Source organism: Medicago sativa, chromosome 8, assembly GCF_051527215.1.
Source record: "Medicago sativa cultivar Bolivia chromosome 8, Bolivia_mono, whole genome shotgun sequence".
NCBI classification, from domain to species: Eukaryota; Viridiplantae; Streptophyta; class Magnoliopsida; order Fabales; family Fabaceae; genus Medicago; species Medicago sativa.
Genome location: NC_140756.1, coordinates 77,658,673 through 77,680,616, shown reverse-complemented (window position 1 = coordinate 77,680,616; position 21,944 = coordinate 77,658,673). Strand labels below are relative to the sequence as shown.

The window sequence follows — 21,944 nt, the reverse complement described above, 5'->3', positions numbered from 1 at the left end:
GTAGACTAACAACCACGCACCTTAAGGATAAAACAACCCAGTTCACCTGTTCGATTAAGTACTACACCGTAAATAATCGTTCGAGAAATAACACCCTCTAATATGGTATTAAGACCACCCTTTAATACTGAAACCAATATGGTATTATGACCACTCTACTATGGTGCTGAGGCCATTCAAATATGGTGTTACCACCATTCTAAACTCTACTATGGTGCGAGACCATTCAAATATGGTGTTACCACCATTCTAATTTTTAACTTCTCCAAATATCATCAATATGGTACTTCAACCACTCAAATACGGTGCTACGACCATTCTAACTTCTCCATGAATAGATGAAGAATATATATATGTTCAAGATCATTCTTATTGTACCGAAAATGACTATGATTTTCAAATATTCTTTAATCTAAAGAGACATAAAGAATTGAAGGGACTATGCTCATGCTCTTAAGACCATTCTTATTTCCGAAAGGACAATAAACCGAATAGGTAGGGTGTAAGTGATTCAGACAAAACCAACGAAACCGAAAGTCCAAACCGAACCAAACTGAAAAAATATCCGACTTTATTTGGTTCAGTTTGAAACCGATCCGAACCGATCAAAACCGATCTAGTTTTGTTTGGTTCATGGTTTTTCATTTCGAGATCCGTGAAACCGATGAACCAATCTGATGATAACCACACTCCTTATTTTACTAATATCATCCTACCTCACACAAACTTATGGTTAGACTCAAAATTAAACATAAAATACTTTTTAATGATAACCACACTCCTTATTTTACTAATATCATCCTACCTCACACAAACTTATGGTTAGACTCAAAATTAAACATAAAATACTTTTTAATCCGTTCACTATCTCTCATCTTCATCTCATCTCATCTGTCAGACTCTTTCATTTCTACTAAAAAAGAAACCCTAGCCTGTCAACCACACCAAAACCATTGTTCATCTCCACCGGTCACCGCTCATTATATTTCATTGTTTTCCATGTTCATTTTCTATGCCATTGATTTATACATGTTACGTTATATGTCATTGTTTGGTGAAGATTAGAAAAAGCTATCCAAAAAAGAAAGCATTTGCGATTTGCGTAAAATTTTAATCGAGTGTGATGTCACTGATGTGTATTGATAAAAATTGAAATAAAACTATAAAATATATATACTACTCAATAAAAAGTGCATCCCTAGAAAATTTTCAAATTTGCGTGCATAACTTTTTATTTTGATCTGTTTATAAATTTTAGAGATTAACACTAGTCAATTCTAAACTTATTCACAAAGCATCTTCTTGCTCGGATCTATCAATATATATAATGTTATGTTTCAAAGTCCAAATGGTTGGAAACCAATGGAAGAATTAATACTTGCGAATAAGTTTTTTGAAGGTATATTATTATTTGCAGGGTTTTTTTAATTGCAAATTATTGGGTTCAGAAATAATTTTATAAGTTTTAGAGATTTAAAAATACTAGAGATTAACACTAGTCAATTTTAAATTGATTTTAATTTTGATCTGTTTTGCTTTGAAATATTGAGGAAAGTTAGTTATAAAAAGTTGTTTGAAAAATAGAGAACATGAAAGAACAAAATATGAAATACAATTATATAAAGTTCTATGAAATATTTTGTGAGAAAATGAAATTTTTTTAATTGTATTTTTAAATAAACCGATCAACTGAATCAATCCAAACCGATAAGTTTGGTTCGGTTTCTTTTTTGAAAAATAGTGAAAACCGAACCAATCCAAACCGATAAAGGTTTCATCGGTTCAGACATTTTTTGACTGAAAACCAATCCAAACCGAACCGTTACACCCCTACGAATAGGACTATGGTCTTAAGAACATTCTTAATTTCGAAGGGACAGAAGGAGTAGAAAAAGGAGAAGGACTTGTCAACACAAGTCGAAGGAGGGAGAAGAGAGGAAAAGCAGAGGGAAAACACAAGAAGCATCAACTGTGAATTTCGGTGTGTTAAATGCACTGTGTGAGCTCTTTATTTATAATGAAGGTTCACAACTAAGTGAGAAACTTTAGGAGCAAATAATTCACATATAGATCTAATACAAAAATATCTCAAATTGAGTATCAAAATATATCATATTGAATACAAAAATATATTATCCAGTACAAAAATATATTATTGAATATCAAAATATATTTCAGATCATGCACTAAAATATATTAGATTGCCTACCAAAATATTTCAGACTGCGTTCCAAAATATTATAGACTGCGTTCCAAAATATTTTAGCAAAACTTGGGGACTAAGAAAACATTTTCTAATAATGATTAAATTAATTATTTAATTTATTATTTCCAAATAATAAAATATATATCAATATATATTTTTCTCTAGTGCTTACTTCGTTCACATAATTATGTACCCCTACCAGAGGTACACCCCCACTATATAAACACTATTAATGTGTGATCCATCCGATGTGAGACTTCCTTTTTTTTCAATTCACATTACATTAGTTCTACCCATTGTGGGAATTTGTGTTTAGTCAATTACTCAATTTTCCACATAGTTTCCAACAGCTGAAACCTTGATTAAACTAAAAGAGATCTGTATCATCTCATTTAAACGCTCTTGGGTCTCTACACTAATCTATTTAAAAACAGAACAAAAAATTTCGACAAACAAATATTTGAAGAACCAAAATTTGTTGAATTTTTTAGATAAATTAAAAAAGAAATTTGAGATATTTATAATCATCAAAATACAGTATTATTTAACTTTTAAATATAATATGGTGTGTCTTTCAAAAACAATAATAATTGGTTTGAGCAAAAGTTACTCCTCGTAAACAGACGCAGGTAACCCTAATGGAAGTGATGGATAAGAGAATTCAAATACGAGGTTGCGGCGTAAGTAAGCCATCTATCTATCTATCCATGAAAAAACAAAACAGTAAACAAAAACAAACTCCCGCTTAACTGAAAAAGATTTTAATTAAAAACAAAATCTGAAAAAGATTCCTCCCTCCAACGCAAATCGCAAAACCAATTTTTGGATCCAAAAAAACACGCTCGCTTCCATCAATTTTCAAATTTCGGCCCGCCACACACAAACACCCTCTTCTCTTCCCCCTTTTATATCTAAACGGCTCTGTCGTTTTCTCCTTAATTCGAACAACATCATCGTCTCTCTCTCTCTCTCTCCTTAATTCATCAAACATCTCTCTCTCTTCCCTCCAAATTTCGAATTTCAGATCCATGGCTGCTTCTTCCTCCGATCCTCCTTCACGACACCACACTTACGATCGTAAACAAAAATCCCTCGGCCTCTTATGCACCAAGTAAGTGTTACTCTTACTCTTCTTCTCTTCTCTCTCTCACTTAATTCTTTTATTCACTAATTATTTATTGATTCGGTTTATGAATTGCAGTTTCTTGAGCTTGTATAACAAAGACGATGTTCGTTTAATTGGTCTCGACGATGCTGCCGCCAAATTAGGTATTCATTATTACGATTCACTTTTTAGTTTTTTAATTGAAAAAAAAAAAAAACAAATTGGATCTAATACAACAGTTGTTAATGATGTTCAGGTGTTGAGAGAAGACGGATCTATGATATTGTCAATGTTCTCGAAAGCATCGGGGTTCGTTTATTTTTTATTTTTTAACCTTAATTTTTGTTCCCTCATGTTCCCACCTTTTTTTTTTATTAATTTTTGTTCATCGGTTTTTTATTTTGTTTGGTTTTTTTTAGGTTCTTGCAAGAAAAGCCAAGAATCAGTATACCTGGAAAGGTTTTGCGGCAATTCCTGTTGCTTTACAGGAGCTTAAGGTAATTTCAAATTTTAGGATTCAGTTCCTTCTTAATTTAAATTCTGTGATTCAATAATTGTAATTTATTTTTTATGTAATTGTTTTGATTTTGAATGGGTTTTTAGGAAGAGGGTTTATGGCAGAATCTCAATTCTTCACAAGAAGGTGGCAATGAAGATGTGAAGGTGAGTTCTATTTTCACATACATAATTTATTTTTATGAGAAGTATAATTGGTTTAGTAGGGTTGTTTTTAAGTACTTTCGTGATTTAGGTATCGGATGAAGAGGATGAGGACGAATTGTTATCCCAAACCACTGGAAGTCAGGGTGAATCACTATCCCAACCCACTGGAAGTCAGAATGACAATCTAAACCCTAATTCAACTTTTCCCAGATCTTTGAAAAATGGTAACTTTTTTATTTTGGGTACAAACATGTTTAAGATTTATGAACCTGTGTTTTTGCTGGTGTTGTTGTTGTGGTATATGATGTTTGTTCTGTCTTGTAATGTTTTACTAAAAAACCATATTTACAGTTTATTCTTCTAAATGCATTATAGGTCAGTAGATTATTTTGTTTTTCTTCAAATTTTGGGTCACGGAATTAGCCTTTTAATGATTTAAAAATATCATCATAATTTTGATTTTTTAAGAAAAACTAGAGTAGAGTGGCGATAATTTGAATTTTTGAGGAACTACTTTAATAGCAGAATTTTTGAAACATGGGTTTGGAACAAACTTTTATAACTTAAGTTTTAGCCAACTTTAATTTGCAAATTGCAAAAACAATTCTCTCTGCATACTATTAATAATTATGTTTGATGACAAAAAATGTGTTTTTAAATAACCCCAAGTTAACTAAATAAGGGTTCAATCCAATTTTGCTGGGTAAGCATAGGTCGAGGGGTCTTTAACCTCAGTCTACACACACATTAATACGTTGTGGGTTATAGTTTTAAGGTGCTATTGTACTCTACCTTAATCTAAACAAACACTTAGTTGTTAGAGTTTTCTTCTACATATTGTATGCCATACCTGTATTATGTCTTTTGTGCACGATTGCGAGAGATTTATTTTTACTTTTGTATCCTCAGAACAATCCCAATTCTCATCAGATTGTTCAAGTTTTTAGGATGTTTTCTTTTCTTAGGGTTAGGAATACCATTTACATTCGAACAAAACAACTTTTAATATCGTATGATACTGTTAGTGATTATGACTGTTATTAGCACCAGAGAATGATAATTTAGTTAAAGATGTGCATGGATACCATTGTTTATTGAATTTTATAATACTGGAGTCGTATGTGGACTTAGACTTGGCACTGATTGCATTTTGAGGCTCACTTTTCTACTTTAATGTTTTGCAGACAGAAGGGAAAAATCTCTGGCGCTGCTTACTCAGAATTTTGTCAAGCTCTTTGTCTGTTCTAACGTGAGAATTGCCTAGTTTCTTGTTCATTCCAAGCTGATTTATGTCTTTAATATCCATGCCATACATCTGATATGTTAAACTTGTTGACTAACGATAACCACTCTACTCTGCAGCTGGAAATGATATCCCTTGATGATGCAGCAAGGTTGTTGCTTGGAGATGCATATAATTCATCAACAATGAGAAGTAAGTAATATAAAATGAATTACCAATTTGTTTGTTTTCGTTAACAAAAGAGTCAGCAACGAATCTTTTCACTTACAGTCCCATCTGGCCTTGCAGCAAAAGTTAGGCGCCTTTATGATATTGCAAATGTGCTAACCTCCATGAACCTTATCGAGAAGGTAATATACTCCTTACACTTTTCATTTTATATTTTTTATTTGTTCAAATTTACTAGTAAATAGTAGTGAGAATGAGTTTCACATTTCCTCTTTGCATTGATTTCTTTATTGATTATTGTCACTCTACAAAATGATGCAGACCCATACCACAGATACAAGAAAACCAGCATTCAGGTGGCTAGGCTTAAAAGGGAAGACATTGAATGAGGCATCACTTTACAATTCAAAACAAAACGATTCTAGGAAAAGGGCGTTTGGAAATGATGTCACAAACATAAGCTTTGCCAGGAATAGAACAGACTTGTTCATGGGTGGTGACTTTAAGAAGCAAAAGACAATGGAAAATGATAGTGGGCTATGTCTGGAAGATGTGAAACAAGGCATAAAACAGACTTCAGCTAACTATCAATTTGGTCCTTTTGCTCCTGCCTTTGTATCCAAAGCTGGAAGCTCTGAGAATAAAGTGAAGCAGGTGCATGACTGGGAGAGTCTCGCTACTGAACATTGCCCTCAGTATCAAAACCAAGGCAATTAAGCATTTTCATCTCTGCAAACAGTAAAAAATGACTTCTTTTTTTTACACTGACAATTCATTATTCATTCACTAAACTTTTTTGCAGCAAGTGATACTAGTAGTTTTATTTTGATACTGTTTCATAGTTGGGCAGATATGTTATGTTTAATCTTTATGCAGTGGCTTGATTACTGAAATATGTTATTGAATATTCAACTAATCTGTTATGATTTACTTTTTCTACAGCTTTGAAAGAACTGTACTCTCATTACATGGAAGCATGGAAATCTTGGTACTCTGAAGTTGCTGGGAAGAGGTCAACGCAAGTTTTGTAGTAACTTATATGCAACAAAGTCAAATAAAATAGTTTTTTTTCGAAAAGAGAGATATTCCATTGTAGTGTACTTAGACACATTCTAGATGTGCCAACATAGAATGTACGGATTTTTTTAGCTGTGACGCTTGGCCTAATATCTGATTAGGCTGTACTTGGGAAATTCTATATCACACCTCTTTGTGCAAAGGGAAATCTTGTTTGCTTGTTTGCAGCTGTTCATGTTAGAAAGTCTTAATATACCTTCAATATAAGGTTGCACGTTAGATTCTTTATTAATTTTATGGGTCAAATTGGTGTCTTGATTCTACAAACTAGATTCAGTTGGTCCTTTTCATCATCTCCTTTTTCTCACGTCATTATAATTGCATGTATGTCCTCTCAAAAATAATTGCATGTATGTTCCTTTCAAAAATAAAAGAATAATTGCATGTATGTAATGTGGATATAATATGATATACTATGAGTCAACACTTTCATTATTTTTTTTTTGGTACATTGGTGTGGAACACTTTCATTATTTAATTTATGGGTTTTGCTAACCAGTGTCCTGGTTAAGCCGTTAAGGAATATACAAATAGTAATTTTGTCTTGAAAATATAAGATGTTACTTTTGATCAAACAATGATTACATAATTTTTTCATGAAAACTTGCTTGTTTTTGATGCTTAAGAGCATTCACAATGGAGACCCTCAAATTGAAGGTCTTAAGCGGGTCCTACTTGTACACATCACTTTTTTATTATTTTATAATAACAATACCTAATAGGTACTTGGTCACTCCAATAGAGATCTTTTAACAAAAAGTCTAAATGGGTCCCACCACTAACTCTTAATCATTTATATTCCACCACTAACATATTATTTTAATAAAAAAGTGTGTGGAGACCACTTAAAGATGGGGGTCTTAAGTTAGACCCCATGTCTTAGAAGACCCCTAAATTTTTTTCCCACAATGGGAGTACCTATTAGGTACTAAATCTTAAATGGTGAAGACCTCACCATTGTAGATGCTCTAACATCATTCTCCTTAATTCATTATTTATTTAATTAGGGAAATGCTAGCAAGACCCATTTAATTAACATAACGAGCCTCCCTTTAACATATGAATCACATTAAATGCCAAACAGTCTTTGGTTCACTAGGTGTCTCAGTCCATGTCTCCTCCAATCCTCCGAATGAGAGAATTTATAACTTTTTATTTAGGTTTGATTCTTGGATGAATATGATTTTTCTGTGTTTGGCATTTCATTTTTATTTGTATTTGTATTTAAAAAAAATTGTTTTTAGCCTTTAAGAAATTATATTCAAGTGAGTTTGGTTTTGATTGGGCAAATTAGTCTTATCATATTATTTTTTTGATGATATTTTCATCGTTTTATTAGAATTTCATATTATTAATTCTTTGATAAATTAATATCAGTCAAACTAGTTTTCATGTCTACAAGGTCTAATAATTTGGCCAATGTTGTTCTGAGCTGCACGTGTAACATCTTTTTGGATATGTAGTTGCACATGTAACATCTGTTCATTGTTTGTTTTAGTCTGGATGTAGTTGCAACATCTAGAAGCTGATCACGAGCACTGCCCCTCCCTCAATATCTAGATTGGATAAGGTTCTCATAATTAGATTTTAAAAGGGTTTTAGTTTAGCTGTTTTATGCTTTGATGCACTAGGCAGTTTACTCGAGACTGAATACCATCATCATCAATGTTTTTTTTTGGGAAATGACGGTTAATTTCAACATGCCTTTTTCTTGGACAAGTTTTACTATGAATGGATTATGAGTAATTTGAGAATCCTTTGCAAATGGCCTGGACCATTGCCTCTAAATTTTGGCAGTGTTATGTGCTTAGATAAATTGGTGACCGGTTATCCTCATGTGAGTGCATGCTACCCGCTAAATATACAATTTCATTATAACTCTAAAATTTCAGCTTGATTGACAAAGCAATCAAATTGCTTGAACAGACCCAGTTAACTGACTTAGATCGTACAAATAAATAAGTAATAGTAATACACAAAGCAAACATAGTTCATACATATCACAAGCATAATGTAGTTAAGTTCAAACCATTAGTAAATTGGTTGAGAGGCTCAATAGGAAGTTTAGGGAGAATACTGAATACAATATTCGTCATGTCTAAATCTCTCTCTGAAATTAATTTTGGAGAATAATATAATATATATGTTATCTAAGCATATTTTTTAAAAATGATTTTAGAATAAAATTTCAATCCATATATTTCAAGTAAACTTACTTCCTGGATAAATTTAATAACAATAATAAAAATTTCGTAAGTCACTAGTGATGTTCCTCGAAAAACAATCACTAGCGATGTGGCAATGTATACTTTTTAATAATAAAAATTGGAATTTACCTACCGAATTTGTATACATTTAATTACACTTAAATGTTTAAAAGAACACATAACGACTCTTTTGTATGTTATGAATACCATATATAAATGAATTACACTCAACTTTTTGAACAATTTTCCCCTCAAAAAATAATTTTCAAATACATATGGTTCCATGCTTAATATTCCGATTAGTGATTATAATTTAAAAATAAAATAAAATAATAGGTAAAAGTAAGCTAGGCTCAAGTCCCCTGAAACAATACAAGTCCCTCTATGTCCTTCGGTGTTGGTATTAAAGACAAGTTGCACAAATAGATGATTGTGGCAGCAACCAATTCCTAGGACACAACAGGTGCTGAGAATGCTTTTGCAAGAGTAGTGTATCAGTACCTATGGTATAATAATGTTGTGTTTTGCATTGAATATTAATGATTTTATTCTTATACGAATTCGGAATCGGGGACCCAAGATTGGTTATTGTATGAACAAGGTATGCCAAATTATGTCCCAACTACTGCATTTGCAATCTCATTAGAATGTTGTCAAAAGAATTCTTTGATATCTCAAAGGGACCACTGATTTTGGTCTTGTTTAGCAGCCAACAAACATGCCTTAGTGTCCCAGCATTTTGTAATGCTAATTGGACCTATGATAGTGATGATAGAAGGTCCACACTCCACATCCAGAGCCTGGAGTCATGCAGTTTCTTCTCATATTACTTACTGTCACAACAATCAAAGCACAGTTGCTTCTACATGAGCTCCAAGTTCAGATATTTACTACCATTACTTAATGTGACAATCAAAGCACAGTTGCTTTGAGTCACCACACACAACTTAGTTCTCCATTCTACATAAAACAAGGAGCTGAGCATTTTTTAAACTGCTAATTTCTTTAAATCAAAACACATGGAGAAAAATCAAAGAACATTGACTGCTGGTTGATCAAAACAGTATCAAAACCTTGACGGCTGAACCAGGACAATGTTGCATGGTACAAAACCAGAAACAAGAGATTAGTGTCAAAAGCAGAACAAAAATATCACAGCTGAGTTCACTGCCCTTTTATCATGCAGCACTTTCTGCTCAAACTGGGATTTTACAAGTACTGACATTGAAATAATCAGAAGGATTCAGCTTTTGATGTTCCACGTGCTTACAACTGTGGGCGTTCAATAAAGACAAAATACTATGCTTACAATTGGAATCGAAAGAAGAACAATATACCAATAGAAAAGAGAGAAAAACATGGAAATAAAAATGGTAAAGAACGATACATATGATAAATGTTTCTTTTTCATACACTTGTGATGGTTATTATAATATAGGAAATGAACACACCTATTTGTATTGAAATGACTTAATAAGTCATAGCATTCAACTTGGTAATAAAATCATAAATTATAACAGTATATCCATAACCCTCTTGGGTGAAAGCTTTAAACTTGGAATGCAAGTACAACTAATTCTTAATTCAGCCAACAGGAATAAATTTTTTTTTTACAAATTGCCATCGCACAACAGATGTTTGGGCATTTAAATCAAAACAGTCTAGTCCGTTGTCATTTATCCAAATTCCGTAATATGAGTAACTATATGGTTGTCAAGAATAATATGTTTATGTAAAAATTGCTGCAAGTGAATACAATTATACCACTTTTTTTCCTTAAATGTATAACAGTTCAACAAAGATGCCAACACTATGGCCATAGAAAAATGTGTTATAATTATGACGGTAATTTTTTGATTCATGTAGCCGATCCCAATTAATAGGATTATGCTTGGTTGTTGTTATTGTTGTTGTATTCTTCACCAAGACTTAGAGAGGCAAAGACAATATAAATAGGAAAATGCCCCTATTGTCTTATTGAGTCGTGGACTGAATATCTTATTACAATTCTAAACAAAATTCTTCTACAAAACACTGCTTGAGCCCATCTATATTTTATTAGTTGCCTACTTCTGATCAATGAGGTAAAACAAGCCAACAACAGCATATATCTACAGCCATGCATAATGGAATGGAACTGCTATGAGGTGGAAACCAGATAACAGAATGTGAGCAGTAGAGAATTCCAATTATCGGTTTACTCTATCGCACATGTTAATTGCGATTTGGGGTATAATAGTCAAATTCATGACATACATGTATCTTATCCTTAAAATTGTGCAGTTATCAACAGATAATAAATTTAAATCTTTTGTATATTTTATTTAATAAGGATCTACATGTTCTTTTTCACCAAATATCTATTCTATCATAGAGCATAGTTTATTACTGTCAGTACATAGTATTTCAAAAGCTTGTGCAAGATACTTGAAATATAAATTTTCACCACTACAAAATTTTCTGAGCTTGATTGATTAAGAAATCAAATAGCATGTCCAACCCACCTATACTTGGAACATACTAATAAATAAAATAAATTCCATGAGGTTCAAACAAAGATATTTTATTCATTATAATGGCAACAGTTTCCAAAATGTACACTATTTCTATAGGAAAATTGAGGGCATTCAGTAAAGACAAAAGACCATGCATACAATTGGAGTCAAAAGAACAATATGCAGTAGGAAAGATAGGAGATCATTGAAATAATAATGGTAAAGGAAGGTTCATATCATAAATGTATTACAAGAAAACAGCAAGCCCATTTCTATTGAAATGGCTTCAGAACATTCAACTTGGAAATAAAATCTTAAATCCTAACAACTAACTCCTAATTCGGCGAAACGAACGAAGGTTTTTCTTATAAATTGCAAAGTGACAACAAAAATACTCCCCTTTAACACCCAGATCTTCAATTGTTTGGGTATTTAAATCAAAACAAGCTATTTCATTGTCATTTTTTATAAAGAATATATCACCTTTTTTTCCTGCTCCAACAGGACGCTCCACGCTAGGCAAGGGTCCAACAATAAAGAGTTTAGTCCATGATTCTCTAACACCAAGTTCTCCCAAAACATATATGTGAAAAGAAGCTGTCTTTACATGCTTTGAGATCATAGCAACGAACCCATTTAACACCACCAAGTCAAAGTATCTCTTCACCCACACGTCAGGATCACTTTCTCTCTTCACCCACTCATCAGGATAGCTATCTTGCATATCCAAGGGTAAATGTGTAGTTAAGAAATTATCATTGCTCAAGTTAAAAGAAACCATGTATTGATCGGCTACATCTGTATACGCCCACCAATGGCACAATCCATTCAAGTACACCTTACGACTTTTACTTATAGGCATATCCAAATCAAGTCTCTTCCAAGAGTCACTTCTTAGACTATAAATCTCCCAAAAAGGGCATGGTATGGTTGGCAGATAAGTCCAATCAACATTGTCACAAGGTTTATATTGATTAATATAAACACGACGAATGATCTTATAGTCGTCATTAACAGGGTCATAGCCGTATCCATGAAGATGAAACCAAACAGTATTAAAAGGTAAAGACTCAGGTGGGCTAGGAGGAAGATTTTCCAATTCGTTAGTAGCTGGATTCCATAATGCAATAAACTGTTGATCAAGATCAGAGAAACAAAGCAAGTCATTAATACCAGAATCCAACATATCAATATAAATCTCATCCTGTTGAAATGAAACTGGCCATTTCAAATTGACCCTATTCTTAAATTCTTCTTCAGCAGAGAGCAAATACAGATTGGAACCGTCTCGAGGATGTGGCGATATCTCCTTAATATTTAGGAAGAGATAGGTGTGATTGTACAATGAGCGATGCATAGATATGAAATTGGTGCGGAACAATTGCATGAAATAAGGGTTTTGAAATAAAAGAGACCATGATTTGGAGGCACAAGTAAATCGATTGAGAGATTTGAGGGGTAATTTGGAAAGAATAGAAAAGGAAATTTCATCAGGAATATAGCTACCGTTACTAACCTTGTCACTTTTTGTAGCCATGGAAGCGATTTCTTTGTGACTGTGCAATGCAAAATGGAAGAAGCGATTACTTGTGGCAGACCAAACGGAACGGTGGGAGCTTTTAACTTCCTTTTTGGTATTTAATACTCACCACTAAAATTTTAAGTGTTTTAATTGTCAATTAATTTTTCTTTTTTAATTATAAATTTATTTATTTTTTTCAACTTAGACTCTATTTGATAAAGATAGCAGATAACTAATAAGTTAATCGAAGTCATTGATATAAAAGGGTTAATAAGATTTTACCGTTGTCATTTGGGAAAATTTTAGTATACCCTTGATGTGGCACGTTGAAAGTGTAAAAACTTAGACTTTGTTTGATAAAAATTGCAGATAGTTGATAAACTAATCGAAGTCATTGATAATATTAACAATTTAACTTCTTTTTTGACAAAACGGTTTAACTAGCTGATAAATATAAAAGACATTGCTAATTCATAATAATTAATATTTAAAATAATTTCTTTTTATGAAATTTAAAGATACTTAAATTCAGTAATTTACAATATATTTTATATATTATTATTATTAAAAAAATATTTTTTCCCACAAAAATTTATTTTACTTTTTATACTCATTTAAGTTTTATACGTTATAAAAAATATAACCATAAAATATGTTTCTATTTGTTCATTTTAAATTATAAACTAACGTTAAAAATTATACGGCTTACGATTCTGTCAAAAAAAAAAAGAAAGAGAACAATACATGTATATATCTTTCACCCAAGAGCGCTTAGATGAGATGAAACGAGTCTCTTCTAGCTTAACTAAGGTTCCGTTGCTCACGGAGGATAGCCGGTTTATACCCAAAAAATATGTATATCTTTAAAAAAAAAAAGAACAATATATATATATATATATATATATATATATATATATATAAAATATAATCGTAACGTAACAGTATTAAACCTTTTTCAAACCCAAAAAACCGTATTAGACCTTTATAAACAAATAAAAGAAACGTAACATTAAATCTATTTGAGTTTAAATTGTAATAAATTATAAAAGGGTAAAAACGGATAAAACCGTATTAGACCTTTATAAACAAATAACATTAAATCTATTTGAGTTTAAATTGTAATAAATTATAAAAGGGTAAAAACGGATTTTAGTTAAAACTAGGATAAAAATATAATAAGAAATGATAAGATATAAGCTATAAGCCTCTAATGCTAATTGAAATAATGTCTGAGAAATAAGCTATAAACTAGTAAAATAAGCTATAAACTTTGTAATTAAAAAACTATTAGTATCAAATAGATTTTTTTTTTTTTATCACATGAGCTTATAAGTAGGGATGGGAATAGGCTAGGCCGAGCTAGGCTTTGCAAGGCCTAAGCCTGGCCTTTAAAATTTTTTTGAGGCCTAAGCCTAGCCTGCAACCTGTCATAGGCTTATTTTTTAGGCCTGAGCCTGGCCTGTTGAAAGCATATATGGCTTGCTAGCCTGTTGAAAAGCCTATTTCATATAAACATCTTTAAATAAGTAATGTGCTATAAGTTTCAATCAAATAACGAACTAATAGATCAATGAAATTAAACTCATTTTTTATATTTAACAAGAATTTTTAGAGAATTTGATTATATATTATATATTGAATTTCAACTCTAGTTTATAATAATACATTTAAATATGCAAAAATTCAAAGTATGCTAATAAACTTCAATTGCTAAAAAGGTTAACAAATTTATAATTTGATTCAAAGTGCAAAATATAATATAATAGTACTAATAATAAACAATATTATTCATATTTACTTAAGTAGGCCGGCCTAATAGACATATGAGGCTTTTTATATGGCCTTTGGCCTGACCTTTTTAGCTAAATAGGCTTTTAAAAAAGCCTTAGCCTACTCTACTTAGAAAAAAAGCCTGACTTGACCTGTCGTAGGCTAGGCCATAGGCCCCAGTAGGCCGGCCTGGCCTATTCCCATCCCTACTTATAGGTTAACTTTTGAGTCTTTCAAAACAGACCCTTAATCTTTCCAAACTTTTTTTACTTGGAGATCCTTTCTTTGGAGTTTGGATTGAAAAACTAATCAAAAGGTTCTAAGACCATCTTACGATTTTTTTTTTGTACGATTAGAACCTTTTGATTGCCATATACGAAAAAAGGTTATATTATAAGATTAATCAAAAGGTTATATTTATAGATTAACTTAAATAAACAAAGACTAAGTGTACGTTTAAGACCATCTTATGAAAAAATTTATATCTGTACGTTTAAGACCATCTTATGAAAAAATTTATATCTAAGGCCATCTTATAACATGGGTTAAACATGAGTTCAATATCAGCGATTTTTTTTTTTTAAATGATTAAACTTATTCTCGTCGGTAAAATGCAAGGAGCATTAAAACCGCAATAAAACCAAAGAAAAACACATAGCACAGTACCACATATAGACGGAAACGCCGGAAACCCACCACACCCCAACCAATCACCCAATAATGATGCGGAACTATACATGCTACAGAGCCACATGCATACCCCAGCCTCACCACCTAGGCACCGAAAAATAGCAGGAAAAGCAAAAAATAACAGCTCAAGCATAACAGAAAAACTGGCAGAACCCCACACCCCCCCCCAAAAAAAAAACACAAAATGTTGCGCACCAATCGAAGAACAAAACCACCAGACCCAGCAGCGGACCAACAGCAACCTGCCAAACCTCCTGTTCAAACACCCTAAACAGCAAGTGGTCAACCAGCAGAAAGTCAGCAGCAGCCCACACTTAGACATCAGAACCGGCACCAAACAAAAACAGCAGCAACTAGGCGCGCAGCCTAACTCTATTTAGGCAAGAAGCGGGATCCCAATATCAGCGATTGAGTGCGAAGAAACTAGTGTTGCTTAACTTAAAAGTCTTTATTTTTACACTCACAACCCCTCATAGAACTCAATGACCTACTTATCGCGGCCATTCAGAATAGACTTCAATGGAATCATAGTAGGAAAGATAATAGAGTTGAGAGAAGTCTGTCATAATGGAGTTCAAAAATTGAAGCATGACGGTTAGGCTAGCATAAAACCAAATCAAATAAACACACTACCGGCATAAACTTGAGTGCAACCAGTTCCATTGTTTCACAGAGACATTATAAATATATGCCTTCCCACCTTAGGATCATAGTCATAATTTGGTATTACCCAACCCTTATTCATGTTAGTTTTTAGATACATATCACAGTTTTGCAGGAGGTTGGTACCAGCCCCATGGTTCATCAGAGATGTACTGAGTCACTTGCTTCACGCTCAAGTAATTGTCCAATCCCCTGTTAAAAATATTAAACAAAATCAGTCTCAAGGTCAAATAAGACAGGTTTAGCAAAATTGTTTATTTCCCACGCCAGATCTGACATTAATACAGGTTTAGGTATGTAGTCTCTACAGCGATTGTGTAACAGTTAATTGTCTATCCAATCCAATTATCCCTTTATGCCAGATTCAGACCAAGGAAACATGCAAATTAGGTTGAACTTTAAACGTGCCGACACATGTTAATCCCTATCATGTATAATTCCAATTTTACCATGCAAGGGATGCACCAGTGCCATGATCCGTTCATAGCTTTATTGACTGTTAAATTGAATTTAGAAGTACAGTATCTGATGATCACTACACTGTCAGCAGGGAATGTACTACATTTAACAATCCACAGACTTAGACTTCACCTTATAATTATGGGTTTCTTTTGCATATTAAGAAGTTGCGATCACCTCTTCATCCAGAGAAAAATAAATAAAAGATAGGCATTTAAGGAGACTTTCACATTAGCTAATTTAGTAAATAGAGTCATACCATTCTCCTAGTTCACGGCCAAAACCACTACGTTTAATGCCTCCCCATGGCGCTTGAGTGAAGCATGGCTGAGAGCAATTGACCCATACTATTCCGGCCTTAAATGCCTGCATCAGAGCAAGATAAACTATTCAATTGCAACAACAATCCAATTATTTAGTTGTTTTCTTGATGACCTTTAATCAGTCTCACCTTAGTTACACGCTCACATCTTTCTAGATCATTTGATATTACAGCAGCACCTAAGCCATAGCTGTAGAGGACCAGAGTATATAACTTAGATACCATTCCAAAAATGACCGGAAAACAGTATACAGATGAAGTTAACGTTAGTTCGCAGAAAACTGACTCACATAGTGTCATTTGCTAGATCAATAGCTTCTTCCTCGGTGCTAAACGTTTTTACACACAGAACAGGTCCAAATACTTCTTCTTTCCAAATTTGCATGGAAGTAGTCACATCAGTTATGATGGTTGGTTCAACAAAGAATCCTTTCTTTAGATGCTGCCATTGCATTTGCAAAACATAATCAATTATCATGGAAACTGCAGAAATACCTAACTGAACACACTTGCACAGAAAGCATAATCATACCTCTGGTCGAGACCCACCAGTCAAAATTGTCGCACCCTCACTCTTAGCGTTCGAGACAAACTTCAATATTTTTTCGTACTGAACCATATAATGTGAATACAGAATATTAGATATCATATAATCATTGTTCCAGACAAATATGTTTAGAATCAGTAAACTATTTTTAGTTGCCTGACCATAAAGAAAACTACATTATGTGGACATATACAATGGTTTGAAGAAGATTCCTTCTTCCTTCTCATAAATTATACATACAAGTTAAAACCAACCAGTCAATAGTGCTTCTCAGGAAGCTTTATACCAGTCCATGGTACAAGCAAATTGACATATTTCATTACAATATCATATTTACCAATACATTTTCATTGAATATGAAGAAGCAATTTGAACATACAAAAGCATAACCGTCCTTTACTTTACAGAGTTCAGAATATAAGTTAAGTATAAAGCATATACATTGTACAGAAATGAGAAATGAAAATAAACCTGTCCTTCACTAACAACAGGTCCTAGCCTGCAACCTTCTTCCAAGGGATCTGAAATTTTGATGTTTTTGATCCATTTCACCATCCTATTCAAAAATTCTGTTGCTATACTTTCCTGAAATAATAAGAGTATCTTAGCTTATCAGTTTTTGAAGATGAATGCCGACAAAATCCCAACTACCAATTTGTCTGACAAAGTTCTAGCTCAATTGAAGTTAGCACGATCAGTCCGATATACGCAGACAAAAGAAAAAACGCAAATGGAAGTTACAATTACTTGTTTAATGAGCTAGCACAAAAGTTTACGGAAGGAGTGGGATCAATCTATTATACTTACGTGTACAATAAGACGGGAAGTTGCACTGCATATCTGACCATTTGTCCAGAAGCAACCGAAGATTGCCCATTCCGCAGCTTTAAATCATGGGGAAAGGGGATCAGTACATTAAGTAAATTGATAAGATTTATTCATCCTCAATCATATGTTCAGGAAGCACGACACGACAATACAAGTAAGTATGGGTTGTCCATAGCTAAATAGTTATACTGGAGAAGGCACTAACCCTTATCAAGGTCAACGTCCTCAAAAACAATTAACGGGCTTTTTCCACCAAGCTCCAGTGAAACAGGCTGCCAAGAAACCACAAATTTGATGTTACAGCAGGAACTCGTGAAAAGTAGAAAATAAAAATATGAATAGGCAAAAAAAGGTTCCACTGAGTGTGTTTCAGTGTGTGTTCTTCATTTAATTCAAACATCATGAAATATGAATTGTATGTAATTTATAGAAAATATTGCTTCAAAATACCTTGACCAGCTGAGCTGCAGCTGTCATAATTTTGCTCCCAGTTGCAGAGCTTCCAGTAAAAGCAATCTGTTAGAAACATCAAATGTTGGTCATGGGATCATAGTAGCTTTACAACATGATAGTAAATTGAATGTGAGACATAGATATGGCCCTCTATAACTCCAAATCTATTAAAAAAATCTAAAGACAATTGAACCTTGTCAACATCAGGATGGGATGCCAAAGGAGCACCAGCTTCAGGGCCTAATCCAGTGAGAATATTTAATACACCCGGAGGAAGGCCCACTTCTTTGCATATTTCGCCCAACTCCAAGCAGGTTCTAAAATTGTAAATAAAATACATCATGAGAAACAAATAAAACAAAGAAGCAAAAATATCAGAGTTGATGAGAACATAACATACAGTGATGCCAATTCAGATGGCTTCAATATCGCAGCACAACCAGCAGCAAGAGCAGGAGCAACCTTCCACGTAGCCATCAACAGAGGATAGTTCCTAAAACAACATTTGATCAAGCATTAAACAACACTCAACTCAACTGGCAATCAACAAGACAATTACAGTAAGCAAAACGACAATGCACGTGCAAGGGGGCGTAACTAATATCCCATAAAAGTACATGTTATCGATGACAAAAAGTTTGCATTGCCGTATCAAATTTAGCAATTCATTAATACACAAAATTATGAGCACAAAATCAGCGTTCGGGTCCATCCGGTCAAATCTCAGACAATTGAATTCTTGTTGCAGCTTGATCCAATGGTCTAGATTTGACTGGACGGACCATATGGAAGTCGATATAATAACTAAATTGCTATAAAAAAAGGTTAAATAAGAATTTTACAAATACATATACAATTAGCAAACGAAGAAAAAAACCAAGTAGTATCATACCATGGAGTTATTAATCCAACAACACCAATAGGCTCCCTAAGGACATGACTCCTGAATGTATCCATTGGAAGAGACACCGGAGCCTTTTGCTTCGCATCCAATTTTTCAGCAAGATCAGCATAAAACTCAAAACAACCAGCAACATCGTCCTACACACACAGGATCATTTTACGTCTCTGACCAGATTTGAACTCAGTACTAAAGTTACAAGGATATGCTCTTAAAATAAAAAGTCCATTTTAATTTTGCGCGGAATCATTAACACTTAACAGTAGAGTTAGTTGGTTACGACTAGTGACACTTACCATGTCCCAGGCAGCTTCATCGAGTGGTTTACCAGAATCAATAGCTTCAAGTTTAGCGAGTTCTGATTTTTTCTCGGTAACTTTGGCGGCGATAGCGCGTAGATAGCGAGCACGAACGGCGCCAGAAGCGGAAGCCCAATCGGCGCCTTTGTTACGGGAGAGGGCGGTTTTAGCAGCGGCAACAGCGGCGTCTACATCTTCCTTAGTAGCCGCTGGGATATCACCTGAATTGAATGAAGAAGACAGTAATAATTGAGAATTAGAGATGATTGAAGTAATCTAACGGTATGAGTAAAATGAGACGACGGAATTACTACTGACCGATGGTTTGTTGAGTGGAGGGGTTGATGACGGGAATACGTTTGTTGAGGAAGGGAGATTTCCAGTCACCGTTAATGAATAACTGTCGAGACGGGATCGCAATATCCATTTTCTACTATTCTTGGATTTGATTGAGATGGATAGATCAGATATCACAGTAATATGTTGCAGAAACTGAAAGTGTTCACTCAGCTGAACTAAATTAAGGTAGTATTACGCTTCGCCACGTTTTTCTCGTTTCCTTCTTCTTCTTCTTCTTCTTCTTTTTTCTTAATATTGTGATGAGCAATGATATTCTAACAACCAAAAATCAACAACTTTTGTGACAACCACCAATTTTTAAAGGAAAAGTAGATAGTGACACGGAAACCAAAACAATAGAGAGAGAAAGTAAACAGATAATGTGAGTATGAGAGATAAAGTTGTCACATAGGTTGTCACAAAATGGTTGTTAGAATATCATTTCTCTATTGTGATAGGGGTGTATTAGTACAAAACAAAATTTTATAAATAAGACCATTAACATTGTAAAAATTTCAAATGCAAAATATACGGACAATTCTTATGAAAAAATATAAAATAAAAGATTTCATGAATGTAAATTTTTCATAAATGAATAACAGAGCTAAGTTTTGTTACTAAAAAAAAAGAGCTGAGCTAAATTTTGACTACTGTGAAGTTAAATAAAATTAATAGAAATTTCAACGGAGACAATCCAAATCCGTAACTAATATTTGTTTCTTATGAAAGAAAGACACATTAAATTTGCTGAAAAGAGAAAGTGTGCGCATAAAACTATGAATTTTTTGATACATTAAAATGATGTTATAATAAGGAAAATAAAACTTCCAAAAATTCACTTTTTTTTTTGACGGAAAAAAAAATCACTTTTTTTTAAAGAGGCTAAAATAGAATATATTACTCAAACAAACGTTCTTCCTAACACAAAGTGTACCAGGAAAAGAACAAAAGTCACAATGTTATATACAGGAAAATGGAAACAGCTAAACAGAAACAAAAAAACAGAGAAAGAAATAGTATTAGCCTATGCCCAACATAGTTAAAAGACTAAGCCACCAGCCATGGTAGTTGAAAGAGAGATTAGAGAGTTTCGCCTTCAACCATAGGTAGGAAAGTGACTTAATCTTGTCAACAATCTGATCTGTTGGATATTCTTTACCATTGAATAACCATCTATTTCTTTCTTTCCAAATTTCCCACGTAGTAGCATACCAAATCAGATGCATAATAGATTGCTGCACCTTAGAACAAGTACTACCAACAAAACCAAACTGAATAAGGTAATATGCAGGCACTCTTAGAAGGACCGAACAAACACCTAGCCAACGGTGAATCAAGTACCAGACATCCCAAAAACATTGCAGTGTAAAAATAAATGAGAAGAAGATTCTAACGAACCACAACCACTAGCACATAACCTATCCTCATAAGCTATAACGCCACGACGAAGCAAATTATCCTTAGTTGGCAATCGATCACAGAACAGACGCCAAGCAAAGAGGACAACTTTCAAAGCAACATCCTTATGCCAAAGAATTCACTTTCTTAATTTGATGCTAATATTCTTTTTTTGAGGAAATGATGCTAATATTCTAATACAACAGTTAAAAAGAAACAAAGGAAGTAGTAAAATATACAAAAAAAGTGAAAAATTATTTTGGTCATTCATATTTTTTAAAAGTTCAATTTTTATTTTTGATAACAAAAAAAATTCCCTTCCGTGAAAAAAAAGTATTACCCGTCTTATTCCATTTATCGATTTTTTTATAAAGGATATTTAAATCAATGAAAATTGATGTATCTAGTTTAAATACATTAAATTTAGTGGATCAAAATGTCTCGTATAAATAAGGTGTAAGAGGAAGTATTAAATTTGTTAGTTTTATATAGATATAAAGTCGTAATTAACGGGGGAATGAAAATTCATAATTAATCTGTCCATAATTTAAAAATTCCAAAATTTTATGGTGAAAGTTTTTACGTTGTT

General features: G+C 33.1%; 3 protein-coding genes across 9 annotated transcripts; 1 reads left to right on the top strand and 2 right to left on the bottom strand.

Moving 5' to 3' along the window:
* Positions 1-3,143: 3,143 nt before the first annotated feature.
* DEL1 (DP-E2F-like 1) lies at positions 3,144-6,694 on the top strand. Of its 6 annotated transcripts, none has more exons than XM_085739012.1 (11): positions 3,144-3,317; positions 3,408-3,475; positions 3,568-3,620; positions 3,731-3,808; positions 3,915-3,974; positions 4,063-4,198; positions 5,159-5,223; positions 5,337-5,409; positions 5,506-5,567; positions 5,707-6,094; positions 6,328-6,694. In XM_085739012.1, the coding sequence occupies exons 1-11, from the start codon at positions 3,235-3,237 to the stop codon at positions 6,414-6,416; spliced, it is 1,155 nt and encodes a 384-aa protein (XP_085595138.1). In that variant the 5' UTR covers positions 3,144-3,234; the 3' UTR covers positions 6,417-6,694. The 6 variants fall into 6 exon arrangements, with proteins under 6 accessions (XP_085595138.1, XP_085595140.1, XP_085595137.1 ...); XM_085739014.1 differs by having other exon boundaries at positions 5,707-6,123; XM_085739011.1 differs by having other exon boundaries at positions 5,488-5,567.
* A 4,651-nt stretch (positions 6,695-11,345) lies between these two features.
* Positions 11,346-12,775, bottom strand: LOC146901787 (F-box protein CPR1-like). The gene is made up of 2 exons (XM_085738464.1): positions 12,681-12,775; positions 11,346-12,296 (listed from the first exon to the last, which is right to left on the bottom strand). The coding sequence occupies exons 1-2, from the start codon at positions 12,699-12,701 to the stop codon at positions 11,493-11,495; spliced, it is 825 nt and encodes a 274-aa protein (XP_085594590.1). The 5' UTR covers positions 12,702-12,775; the 3' UTR covers positions 11,346-11,492.
* Positions 12,776-15,727: 2,952 nt separating this feature from the next.
* LOC146901786 (aminoaldehyde dehydrogenase 2, peroxisomal) lies at positions 15,728-20,105 on the bottom strand. Of its 2 annotated transcripts, XM_085738462.1 has the most exons (14): positions 19,937-20,105; positions 19,616-19,839; positions 19,311-19,459; positions 18,819-18,911; positions 18,612-18,735; positions 18,416-18,481; positions 18,171-18,237; positions 17,945-18,021; positions 17,609-17,722; positions 17,123-17,200; positions 16,881-17,032; positions 16,720-16,780; positions 16,528-16,634; positions 15,728-16,001 (listed from the first exon to the last, which is right to left on the bottom strand). In XM_085738462.1, exons 1-14 carry the CDS (start codon positions 20,043-20,045, stop codon positions 15,911-15,913), a joined length of 1,512 nt encoding a protein of 503 aa, XP_085594588.1. In that variant the 5' UTR covers positions 20,046-20,105; the 3' UTR covers positions 15,728-15,910. The 2 variants fall into 2 exon arrangements, with proteins under 2 accessions (XP_085594588.1, XP_085594589.1); XM_085738463.1 differs by lacking the exon at positions 17,609-17,722.
* Between the last annotated feature and the right edge of the window lie 1,839 nt (positions 20,106-21,944).

What these genes read in the sequence shown, in the direction of transcription:
- DEL1 (XM_085739011.1), top strand. Translation starts at nt 3,235, where the DNA reads ATGGCTGCTTCTTCCTCCGATCCTCCTTCACGACACCACACTTACGAT. An exon ending in TTGCTTTACAGGAGCTTAAG is followed by an intron (nt 3,809 to 3,914) that starts GTAATTTCAAAT and finishes ATGGGTTTTTAG; the next exon opens with GAAGAGGGTTTATGGCAGAA. An exon ending in CCATGAACCTTATCGAGAAG is followed by an intron (nt 5,568 to 5,706) that starts GTAATATACTCC and finishes AAAATGATGCAG; the next exon opens with ACCCATACCACAGATACAAG.
- LOC146901787 (XM_085738464.1), bottom strand. Translation starts at nt 12,701, where the DNA reads ATGGCTACAAAAAGTGACAAG. An exon ending in TGGCTACAAAAAGTGACAAG is followed by an intron (nt 12,297 to 12,680) that starts GTTAGTAACGGT and finishes CTTGATCAACAG; the next exon opens with TTTATTGCATTATGGAATCC.
- LOC146901786 (XM_085738462.1), bottom strand. Translation starts at nt 20,045, where the DNA reads ATGGATATTGCGATCCCGTCTCGACAGTTATTCATTAACGGTGACTGG. An exon ending in CCCATCCTGATGTTGACAAG is followed by an intron (nt 18,482 to 18,611) that starts GTTCAATTGTCT and finishes TGTTTCTAACAG; the next exon opens with ATTGCTTTTACTGGAAGCTC. An exon ending in CTTCCCGTCTTATTGTACAC is followed by an intron (nt 17,723 to 17,944) that starts GTAAGTATAATA and finishes TTATTATTTCAG; the next exon opens with GAAAGTATAGCAACAGAATT.